Raw genomic sequence first — 12966 nt, forward strand, 5'->3', positions numbered from 1 at the left:
GGAGGGCAACACACCAGACGAAGGACTCCGGGAGGAGAAATGGATGAGGAACATCCCCCAGAAACAACGGCGGATACATAAATCTATCGAAGGACCATAAAACTGCATCTAGTAAATAAAAAAGAAAAAGGAAAAATGTTAACAAAAGACATTATGACAGAACAAAATACATCAGGGAAGATGATTGAAGACAATAATAACAAGAAATAGTTTGATATGATGGAAAATATCATGGCCGAGGAATGTCCATGGTTTCATCTCTACATGTGTTCAGAAAATGTTGAGCAGATCAGTATAGTTTAAAAAGTACAAGATAATTCCTCTAGGTTTTATGGAGGAGGTAGACGTTGAGGAAAAATGAGGACTCTGCCCCAAGTGGTGCGCTCTTCGAATATTCAATGGAGGGTGTTCAGGAAAACCAAGTAAAGTTGGCAAAAAGGTTTGAAAAAATGACAATGGATCTGCACCTTCAAGTCCTTCAGCCAGGCCATAAATGCGTAGATTATTACGCCTATTTCGGTTTTTCACATTTTTAATTTGTTGTTTAAGATGCTGAATTTCTCTATGCATGCCTGGAACCTGATCAGTAATTGCCTTAACAGAATCCACACTTTGTTCAAGATCTTCCACTTTTTGTTCAGTATTCAACCAGTTATCCTCAAGGCTTTGGAGACGAGAATTCGTTTCTACCATGTAGGGCTTGAGGGAGCGTATTTCTTCTAGTAAAAGTTCCATAGAGATTGAAGAAGAGGGATTCATTGGCGGAGGAGAATTCTTCTTTAATCGCTTTCCAGAAGCAGAAACAGAGGGTATCTTAGTGGTCGACTTGGATCTGGAACGGGCGTGATAGAAGATGCACCACCAGCAGTCATAACAGACTCAAGAATTGCCTCCTGCATATTATTTTGCAAAACACTGAAAGGGTTGTGGTCCTCTATTGACACACCATCAGACTGTTTAGCATTATTGCGGTTGAAACAAGGCATTTCCATCCAGCAGTGTGCAGAAAATAGACCGTCAATGACAAGAGCACCAAAACTGCGTTGGTATGCACTGAATATAGGTAAAGTGAAGAAACACGCAGAGAGCAAATGAAGATCAAGAACTATATTGCAAATAAACTAGGCGTTTGCACCGTTTATGTCAAAAGGCAGGCAGAGGCATAGAGAAGATGAATGGAAAAATCCAAAAAAACGAAGAAAACCTTAATCTGGAGGTGAATTAGGCATAATTCTGTGGAGTAAACTGTTTTTGGACATCAGGCTGGAAACGGGTGGAGCGAGCGGAAAATACAATATGGCGGCTCCGGCTCCTCATTGAGCCGCGAACAGCAGTTAAAGGAATAAAAAACACACCCAAGGCTCACCCAAATCGACCAAAAACATCCCCAGGGGTGCAGGGCATGTTCCCACACATGATGCCACCGCCAGTTGGTCCGAAGTATTGAAATGGATGCCTGGAGGATTTTTGGCGCCTCTCACTGTCACGGAACTCCTGAATACAGCAGCCATCCCACGCGCGCTCAAGCCACCATCTTCACAAGGTTGATATGAAGATTCAGCCAGAAAGTGGCAGCAGAACAAAAGCATTTGGATATGTAAAGGTATGAACCAGAAGAGCAAATGTTGAGTAGCGTGCATGTTTTCTAGATTCACATGATGCACATTAATCTGCGGTATAATGGAAGGACTCCAAAACACATCTTAATAGCAGTTTTTTGGGGTTTGCCCGCTATTTCCAGATTGTGGTTATTACCATCTATAGGAACCAAAAACATAATTTCAAGACCATACTTCCAGGATGCAGAAATAAAGTAGCAGAGCAATATAGTTTGTTGCTGAACATAGAAGTCATACCCTTTCTTCTACTTTTTCCTGCTCTAATGACTTCTGACTTTGAGTTTTTGAGGGATATAAAAATCTCTCAATTAACACCTTGGCTGCTAGGGGGTTTTCCCCTTGTGCGCTGGATTTACAGGATCCCCATTGTTCATGACAAGGTCAACTCATCATAAGCACAGGGCAGGTAAAACCAATGACGAGTTGACCTTGTCATGAGCACTGAAGGGGTTAAGAAGTTTTCTGTGGTTTTCAACTATTTTTTTTGGTCTGGTTATCAACAGAACATCATTTATAGCAAGGTTCACACAACAAGCAAATACATTTCTCTCCTTTAAATCCCCACCTTCAGAAATTTCAGGACTACGCAACTGTACAAAATGTTCAACATAGTATTTTCAGACTATGAAGGCACCTCATGTATCAAGCAATTTTACAGTCCCTAAGGCTCCAACTCGTAAAATTAGAACTTTTCTGCCGCAAAATGGCATTTTTTTCTCACCAAATCCAAATAAAGATTTTGTAACATGTTGCTGAATTTCACTGATTCTCTAATTAGGTTTGGGAATAAATGCAGATTTATTATTTGGAAGGGGCATGTTAAGGGCATCCCTTACAGATACTGACTCTTTAAACTATGTACTAATGTTTTGAAACTGAAATCTAGTCGCAAAACGTTAATAATGTGGTAAACCATTTGCAAATGGGAAGAGGTTACCAATGTTCACAAAAATGCTTTTTATGAGCAGGCAGTAGTGAATCAATATCCAAATATCCTCCTAATCAATATAAGCACATCACAAATCAATTGCATGATACCTAGGGTTTTCTAACTCCTCTAATGTAATAAATAAATCAATTACGCTATAGTCCTAATTTAGGTTCTTTATTTCTAACCAATTTACAAATAATTAATTTAATTTACAGAAATACTGAGATGTAATGCATGGCATTGCTCATATTAAGAACACAAGACTAAAACTTATTAACTTAACAAACAAGAATCTTAACCTAGCACATGGAATGGTTTTCCTCTGAAGAGGACTTGTGGAAAACGGCTTAAACAATTGACTAACTGTTAAACGTAGGTTTCCAGAGCAGAGAACTATTCACTGAAAACGATTTCAACGCTTCATCGGAGGCAGTAAACACTATAGATAGATAGATAGATAGATCAGAACAGATCAGAACTTATGGCCCCATTTCATAAGGGATATGTTCGGTTTGTCCAAGCTTTTCACTGGCTATCACCCCTTTAATGGAATTTTTCAACTTATAGTTAATATGTTAAAAACCAAAGTACATGTTTCAGATCGTGGCGTATTGTTTGCTAAAAAAAGCCAGTAATTTATGAAGATATCATGCTTGGTATGAGCCCTCTTGCCTACATAGTGATAAGCAATATGTTTAACTATATCACTTTCTTTTTTTGTGGGCAGATAACCCATGCTTTCCAAACCCTTGCCAAAATGAAGGAACGTGTATGCAAGTGAATGATAATTATAAATGCGTTTGTGTAAACGGATTTCAAGGTGGAAAGTGTGAAAGAGGTAAGCATTTCCAATTTTTGTTTCCATTCTGCTCATCACTCTAGTGCTTCGTTTTATTTAAAATGCTCTTGGGCAGTGCAGCTTGATGCTTCCTTGGCCTAGCATATGTTATGTTATGTTATGTTAAAAACATTTAAAAACATTTATACCAAAATGGTTTCATGGCGCTCAAAGACAACAGCGGCTAACTGGAAGAAGTGGGTTTTAAGAAGTTTGCGAAAGTGGACATAACTGGGGCAAAGTCTGAGAGAAATGGGGAGGGAATTCCACAGAGTGGGGGCCAGTAATGAAAAACACGAGCCACCATGCTTTTTACGTTTGTACCTTGGGACCATCAAAAGGTTGTGGGAGATGGACCGAAGGTCTCTCGAGGGGGTGTATCGCTGAAGGCTAGAGGTTATGAAGGCTGGAGCCTGATCGGCAAGAGCCTTAAAAACAATACAGCCAAGTTTGAACATACAGCGGTAGGCCACAGGAAGCCAATGCAGTCTCCTCAGCAGGGGCAAGACGTGTTGATGTTTGGGCTGATGAAAGACCAGTCTGGCCACCTGGTTTTGCAACAACTGCAGCCGGTGTAGATGGAGAGCCGGTATTCCAACATAGAGGGAGTTGGCGTAGTCAATACGGGAGGTGACAAGAGCCATGATGACAAGGGTGAGCGCCTCAGTCGTGAGGAACCTACAGATTTTGCATATTCTGCATAGATGGAAGAAACAGGATGATGTAACTACATTAATTTGAGGCCTCATAGATAGGTCACTACTTATAATGACGCCCAGGCTCTTTTTTCTGAGTTGACAGGGCAGGGCGAGGTCCCAAGAGTGGGAGGCCAGAAGCTGGAATTCCAAGGGTTGGCTGGCCCACCCATCAGCACCAGCTCCGTCTTGTTAGGGTTAAGCTTCAGCTGACTGTAGTGCATCCACTCAGAGATAGCAAGCATGGTGGATTGAAAGTTAGTGCAGGAAGAGGGGGAGGAATCAACAGGTAAATCAATTGTAAGTCGTCAGCATAATTAAAGATAGTAGCTGGGGTGTGACAGAGGGAAACCATGAGGGAAAGCATATAAAGGTTGAACAGAAGTGGCGAGAGAGCAGAGCCCTGAGGGACTCCACAGGAAAGGGGGAGTAAGAAGCAGAGAAAGTGGACAGGTGGACTGCCTGGGAGCGCTGGTGCAGGAAGGATCTGATCCAATCAAGGGCAGTGCCCTGGATGCCCGAATTGTTGACACGGTCAATCAAGATGGTATGATCGACCGTGTCAAACGCAGCCAACAGATCCAGTAATACAAGAGCCTGGGCGATGTTCTTGTCGGCACCTTGTCGTAACACATCCATCACGACCACGATGACAGCTTCGGTGGAATGAGCTGGTAGAAAGCCAGCTTGCTGGTTATCCAGAAAAGAAGAACTCTCAATAAATGTGCTGATACAACGAGTGACACAAGTCTCCGAGACTTTCCCCAGATACGGGAGAAGGGAGATTGGACGGAAATTACTCATAACCGAGGGAGCAGCGCCAGGTTTCTTAAGAATGGGAACTACGACCGCCTGTTTGAAAGAGGCTGGGACTATGCCGGTGGCAAGCGAGTTGTTGAGCAATGACAGCGGAGGATCTGGACAGGCTAAGAAAGCTTCTTTGAGGATTTGAGGGGGGCAGCAATCATTAGGATAGCCCGAGCTCACTGAATTTAACAAAGAGATGAACTCAGATGGGGAGATAGGGGGAAAAACATCCAGACGACATGGATTGATGGGAGGCAAGGGAGGAGGGGTAGGGGAGGAGGGAGAGGGAATATTGTTCTTGATAGTGACAATTTTTTCAATAAAGTATGAATTCAAAGAATCACAAAGGGCTTGAGAAGGTAGAGGTTGAACAGTGACACGATCTGGCAAAGTGAGCTTCTCCACGATAGAGAAGATGTCCTTAGACTTGGAGGCCGTATCCAAGATCTTCTGGGAGAAGTAAGAGGTTTTAGCCAGTAAAATAGATTGTTTTATACTGTTTCAGTAGGTTGACATACTCCGTTTTAGATGTAGAGTCATAGTTACGCCTCCAACGGCGCTCGGCTTGACGGAGGGACAGTTTATCTAGTTTCAATTGATCAGTGAACCACATCTGAGCGTCATGAGGTCACTTAGATTTTATAATTTTTAGCGGGCCACTTTATCACTGGCAGATACCAACCACTGCTCGAGTTGGGAGGCCTGATCAGACAATGAGGCCGAATCCCGAGGGGCCGTGGAGGCTAAGATGACAAGGAATTCCTCGAGAATGGCATGCTACCAATTACGGGCAGTGAAGTTAGTGATGGGACTAGAGGGAACAGGCAGAGAGAGCTTGATAGAGAATGAGATAAACAAGTGATCAGACCAAGAACAGGGATAGACTGAGGGGGGGAGATATCAAGGTTGGCCATCCAAAGTTGGTCAAGAATATGACTCTTGTTATGGGTAGCCTCAGTGATAGCCTGACTGCAGTTCAAACCAAGTAAAAGGTCGGTGAAGTCCTCAGAGATATTGCTCTCCCCGGGGTCTGCCGGCATATAATTAAAATCGCCGATAATAAGAATTTTGGCGGAGTTGATAACTAGCCGGGATACAAAATCACCGAACTGTTGGGCAAAAAGGGGCATCCGGTCAGGAGGACGATAGACCAAGACACAGATGAAAGAGAACCTGGGAGAGGATAATTTGAGGGTAAGACAATCAATTTTGGAAGGGGAAAGAGTTTCAAGGATAGTGAATTTATATTTGTAGCGATGGATAGCTGCAACCCCCCCTCCTGCTCTCCCATCAGCCCTGTTGGATTGTAGAATATAGTAGCCTGTAGGGATAGCGACAAGGATGTCCAGGGCAGAGTCCTCGGTCAGCCATGTCTCAGAGAGGAGAAGGATATCCACCTTATCACCGTCCAGCAGCTGGAAAATCTCTAGCTGATGTTTCACCAGAGAACGAGTGTTGAGATAAACTATCGCCAAAGATTGTGAACCGAAGGACCCAGCGCTTGTTAGGGTAGAGACAGGATCACATTGAGGTGTTGAGGCGCTCAAGTCGAGAGAGACTGGTGGGGAGCCCTGGGAGATCAGGATGCCACAGTTTTGGGCGGCACCGATTGCGCTAGAATGCAGGGGCCCGGGGTGTTGAAGGGCGAGGAGATCCGCAGAAGAAGAGGTGATCAGCTGGGCAGAGTGCAATGCCGCTGGAAGCGGCCGGCCGCGGACGGGCGCAGACAGGCTTAACTTTAACACATATCTGCTGGCATTGACGACTGCACATGTACAGTCATCAGGGGCTGTATTATCGACCTTTCTAGTGCCAAAGCCGACAACGACTGTTTTATGCACCTGTATTGCTAAAGGGAATTCATTTAAACCTACCCTTCTCTGAATTAGAGCTTTATTTTTAGACACCCTTGCTCAGAAATAGCAAGAGGCAAACTCTGCTCACTGTGTCAATGGTGTCCTATCGGAAAATAAAGCATTAATTCACTGAATTATCGGGTTAAATGAATTGACTTTACGCCCTGCATTCGCACAGAACAGGTCTTCGGCTCTATGCTGTACCAGAGAAGTCCATGATGATACAAGCCCAGGGGCAGCGCGCAGAGCCCGAAGTCTGTTTTTTTCTGTTTTTTGTGCACCTGCAGCGGGTAAAGTAAATTTAATGAACCCAGTGTAGAGATCATTTGCATTGAGAAGGTATTTGCATCTTACTGGTTAAGTGCCTAGACTGAGCGCTCTCTCCATAAGCTTGTCTATGCACTACACATTGTATTCCGAGACTTTTCAATGAGCTAGACTGTGCTTTTTGGAAATCAAAGCTGAATCCATTAGAACACAATGCATTCCTGTCTAGACTTGGATGCTGGAATGGTTTTACATCCTCAATCTACTTTCTGACTTGATGCAAGCATTCAGTTTATGAAATATCTATGCTGCAAAGGTACATGTGGCCTGCCCGAACTTCAGTTATATAGCTTGTTGTGCTTTTTCAAAGAGCCACCATCCCCAAGATGATATAGCAATTGGGTTCAATACTATATGGCTTTCATGTAGCATTGATGCCTTCTGCTGGTCATACCAGCTTCTGTTTAAATAAATCACCACAGATGATGCTTGGGATGTCTTCACAAGGTGTTTTTTTGTTTGTTTTAAGTGTTAAGTTTATTATGCAATAAGAACAAATATGAAAATTAACAAGCACAAAAGGGTACAAGGCATCTGCAAATGATTACATGAAACATAACTTGAAAAAGGAGTCAAAAGGATGGTGGAGGGGGAGGGGGTATGCGCGAGGGAAAAACAGAATATATATATATATATATATATATATATATATATGAGACACAAAAGTCCTCCAATCCGGCGGGCACACGGCAGGGGTAGCCACCCCCCCTGTATCAAACCCCCTGTCACCTTGAGGAGAACTCACAGATTTCACGTGGAGTTACCAACAAAGGAGCCGTGGCCACAGATGTCTCAGTGCAAAGAAGTTTATTCAGGCACGATGTCCAACGCGTTTCGGAGTTGTAGTCACTCCTTCATCACGGGCCCGTGATGAAGGAGTGACTACAACTCCGAAACGCGTTGGACATCGTGCCTGAATAAACTTCTTTGCACTGAGATATCTGTGGCCACGGCTCCTTTGTTGGTAACTCCACGAGAAATCTGTGAGTTCTCTTTGAGGTGACAGCGTGTTTGATGTGTATATATATATATATATATATATATATATATATATATTTTTTTTTTTTTTTTTTTCCACCAAGAAAGCGGCACTCAGGGTTTGTAAAGTTCAGCAATTTCACTTTATTTCTCCAGCTCAGACCAACGCGTTTCAGCCATCAAAGGCTTTGTTCACGGTAAGTGAGCTTTTTTCTATGTCCACTATTTATCCCAATTGGCAGTAAGGGTGCATTATGGGACTAGTAGTTTGTTACATTTCAGTTACTTAATGCAGAATGCATGCAACGTGTGCCCACAGTATTCACATTTAGAAACATTTCATTTTGTATTCGCGCTGCTTTACGCGCACATAGTAATTTACATCTCATATTTTTGTCATATGCAGAGTATGTATTTTTTGTGAATAGTATAGTACCCATTCAGCTTGCAAGGGTTTCTCTAGCGTTGTATACAATCCGAGTTATGTAAGTAGTCAAAGAAATCCACAAAAGGTCTCTTTTGATAGATAGGGAAACAGGAGAGATGTAGTTGGTATCTAGCCTGTGATGAAAACAAACAGCGTTCCACCATACTCTAAAGGTGACTTTGTCCGCTTGTTTCCAATTGGACGTTATTAAATGGAGTGCTACTGCTAGTAGTAAATCTATTAATTTAAAATTTGACGGAGACTGGGGCCACTGAGGGGATAAGGAACCTTAGAAAATATTGGAGAGAGAGAAAGGAGCAAAAGTGTTAAAAAATTTGCTAATTTGGGACCAAAACTAATTCCCTAATACGAGAAATATAGGGGTAATCAAACAGCATATGTTTTAAGTCAGCATGTGTACAAGGGCAAGACCAGCAAGTTGATTGAGAGTCTGAAGAGACAGAGGCCAATTTAGTTGAGGTAAATTAAAGCTGTTGATAAACAAAATAAATAGTTTGAGAGGTGTTAGCAGCTTGTGAAGTCTTGTGAATTTTAAGCCATAGTTTATCACAAGAGAGGGTTGAACAGCATTCCGTTATATAATTTTCCCAAGCCAATTCAGCCTTTGTTTTATCTCTACCTGAAGAGAGACATAGGGGCATATTATCAAGGGGGTTTATCTCCGCTTTTTTGGCTTTAAAAGCCAAGAAAGCGGAGATAACATTATCTCCCTATTACCTAGCTGTCGCTAACACCAGTTAGCGACACCTAGTAGGAGATAGCGACCATCTTGGGCCCCACTTTGCATGTCAGTGATATTTATCACTAATGACATGCAAAGTGGGCGTGCCAAGATGTTAGCGACTAGAAACAGTCGCTAACATCGCTATCTCTTATTACCAACTTTTGGAGATAATCGCGCTAAGCGCGAATATCTCTAAAAGCTAACACCTGCCCCGAGCAGTTCTTAGCCATGTTATCCAATAGGAGGTGGATAACATGGCTTAGAGCATTAGCTCGGTAATGTATGAATATCGCTGACTTTTCAGCGATATTCATGCATTGCGGCCGATTTTAATCGCATTTGCGATAAACCTTGGTAATACCAAGGTTTATCTGCGATAAAAATCGCCGCAGCTCAGCTGTAAATTTTTGTCTCTAACCAAGCTGCTTGGTAATATGCCCCATAGAGTCTCGTACAGAGAGTAAGCTGAAGGAGAAGAGGTTTCTAAAGGAAAAAGAGTGGTACATCTAGAAGGCAAATCAGGAGTAGATGATAGGGAGTTAAGATATTGAGTAAGCGAGGGTAATAAAAGGGCATGTTGAGTTTTAAAAGAAGATGGTAGTGAGAATTTCTTTGATTGCTTTGAAGAGAATGCGTAATGATAGGATTTGAAATCTGGAAACTTAAGACCACCAGAGGATTTATCTGCTTTTAAAGAGGATAGGGCGATATAGGGTGATTTATCTTTCTAGAGAAATTTTGTTGACAGAGTCTATTTTCTTAAAATAGAAACCTGGAATATGCACCGGGATCATTGACAGAATGTACACAATCAGAGGAGAAAACATAATTTTGATGAAACCTAATCTGCCCCACCAAGAAAGAAAAAGTGGGTGCCAGCGTTGTATATTATTTGATGAGGTTTTGATAATGGAATTAAAATTGAGTTTCAAAGTGTCAGTAATGCTAGATGAAAACCATAGGCCTAAATTGTTTATTTTAGAGGGTTGCCAAGAAGACCCTGTAGGAGCAAGATCATGGTTGAGGCACGTTATATTAAGAGGGAGTATCTCACATTTGTCTGAATTAAGACGATAACCAGAAAATTGGGAAAAAGAATCTACCTGATTAAGGAAAGAGGGAATAGAAGAGGCTGGATTGGAACAATATAAAAGAATGTCATCTGCATTGCAGATAATTTAACATGGACAGTGTCCAGTTGGAAACCGGAGATCTGAGGCTCTTGTCTGATCTTAATTAAAAAGGGTTCTGATGCAATTATAAATAAGAGAGGTGATAACGGACAGCCTTCTCTTACTCCTCTAAAGAGTGGAAAATAGTCCGAAGTCTTGCCATTTACAAAGATAGATCCTTTAGGACCAGAATATAATAAAGAGATGAGGGAGATCAGTTATGGGGGCAAACCTATCCAGTCTAAAGCCTTAAACATATAGTCCCATCCAATCCTATCAAAGACTTTTTCTGCATTTAAAGCTATAGCTGCAATAGGGTAATCAAGAGATGAGGCTTTACCAAGGATATTAAAAAAGACTCTTGAATTATCAGAAGATAACAGGCCCTTCACGAAACCCAATGGTTCAGAACCAATAAGATAGGGTAAAATAGGATCAATAAGGAGGCTGAAGACTTTTGCAAAAGAAATTGGGCAATACTTCTTGCCAAGGGACTGATCTTTATTATCTTTGGGTATCAAGCAAATCATGGCTTCTTGAAAAGTTCCAGAAGAAGAGCCTGACGCAATGAAGTAATTAAAAAGATTCAAAAGATTGGGAAGAAGTAAAGTGGCACAAGAGGCATATATTTCGGTAGTAAATCTGTCTGGACCAGGAGCTTGCTCTCATTTTAATATAGAAACTGCTTGAGTAATTTCAGCTAACATAATATCTTTATCTAATGGACCAAAATCAATAGAAGAGTAGGAGGGCGGCGGAATAGTTTGAAAATAAGAAGACTGATCCTGCGGAGAAGGTTGCTTTTCCAGAGTGTTAAATTTTAGGAGACAAACTCATTCAAAATATCACTATCTTTAAATAATGTATTGCCAGTGGTGCCCCTTATGACTTCTATCTTAGTCCGATCATGTCTTACTTCCAAGTGATTTGCTAATAATGATCCCATTTTATTTTTGCCTCTATAGTAACGGAAACTACTTCTTAAGAGATAGGATGATGCAGACTCTGTGGATAATTTATTAAAGGTAAATTTTGCATCAATAGGATTCTTTAAGGATGTTTCGGTATTTATATTATAATAAGTGAGTTCAAGGTGTTTAATCTTGGTAAGCATCTGATTTGATTTGGCCTTAAAAGCTTTCCTTTTCCTGGAAACAAAATTCATTATAAATTCTCTAGCTGCAGCATTGAAAGAGTCCCAAATCATTACAGGGGAAGAAGATGGAGTTGAATTCAAGGTGAAGAATTCTGACACAAAGATGCTAAATTGGCCAGGAAAATTAGGGTCGGATAGTAAGGCGTTATTAAAACGCCACCTGCCAGGATGAGGAGTAAAAGGAAGTAAGTCAAAATCAACAAAAACTGGAGCATGATATGAAATTAGAATAGAACCACTTTGGGATTGCAGGGCATGTTGAGAAAGGGATTTACTGAGAAAAAGGTAGTCAATTCTGGATTGTGAATGGTGCTGAGGGGAATAGAACATTAACTGGTGCATAAACATTGAAAAGGACTATAGGAATCTGATTGATGAGGAGTTTAAGGATTACCCAACGACCATTTGAGTCAGATTCTTGATGAATTACTGAGATGGGAAGTTTCTTGTGACACAAAATAGAAAATCAATTTTTCTTACCTAGAGCTGGGGAAGAAAAAACATTGCCTACCCAACATCTTCCCAATTTAGAAAGTTCAGTGTCAAACAAATGGGTTTCCTGGATTAATGCAATGCCCGCTTTCAATCTGGCTAAATGGGTTAACACCTGTTGTCTTTTTATAGGATTGTGAATCTCTTTAACATTCCATGTAATAACTCTAAGAACAACTATTAAACTTTACATGAACAGCTATTAGGCATACAGTGAAAATATTAAAAATACTATAGTGAGGAAAAAAGAGGGAGAAGAGGAAAGATATAAGAACATAGTCAAGGTTTAAACAAGAAAGATGATAGTGAAAAGGGAGATATCATGAAGTATGTTTCAAAAAAGGAAAAGAAAAGGAAAAGGGGAGTATAAGAAAAGAGAGAGAGCATAGCAAAATACCAAAAATAAGGCAATTAAGAAAAACAAAAAGACGTATCAGAAGTAAACAATAAGAGCAGGGAGGGTGAGTCCACATGGGGAGGGCAACACACCAGACGAAGGACTCCGGGAGGAGAAACGGACGGGGAACATCCCCCGGAAATAACGGAGGATACATAAATCTGTCAAAGGACCATAAAACTGCATCTAGTAAAAAAAAAAGAAGAAGGAAAAATGTTAACAAAAGACATTATGACAGAACAAAATACATCAGGGAAGATGATTGAAGACAACTAATAACAAGAAATAGTTTGATATGATGGAAAATATCATGGCAAAGGAATGTCCATCGCTTCATCTCTACATGTGTTCAGAAAATTTTGGCGGCATGGAGAACTTTGAGCAGATCAGTAAAGTCTAAAAAGTACAAGATAATTTCTCTAGGTTTCATGGAGAAGGTAGACGTTGAGGAAAAATGAAGACTCTGCCCCAAGCGGTGAGCTCTTTGAATATTCAATGGAGGGTTTTCAGGAAAACCAAGTAAAGT

General features: G+C 41.1%; 1 protein-coding gene across 2 annotated transcripts in view; it reads left to right on the forward strand.

Annotated features, from left to right (window-relative positions):
• The window catches only part of LOC147697737 (coagulation factor X-like), an 824358-nt gene that overhangs the window by 172355 nt on the left and 639037 nt on the right, over nucleotides 1–12966 (forward strand). For both annotated transcript variants that reach the window (XM_086934412.1, XM_086934411.1), the window contains exon 4: nucleotides 3278–3388. In XM_086934412.1, coding sequence (XP_086790538.1) covers nucleotides 3278–3388 — 111 coding nt within the window. The remainder of the gene's footprint in view (nucleotides 1–3277; nucleotides 3389–12966) is intronic.

Source organism: Lissotriton vulgaris, chromosome 8 (genome assembly GCF_964263255.1).
Source record: "Lissotriton vulgaris chromosome 8, aLisVul1.2, whole genome shotgun sequence".
Taxonomy (NCBI): Eukaryota; Metazoa; Chordata; class Amphibia; order Caudata; family Salamandridae; genus Lissotriton; species Lissotriton vulgaris.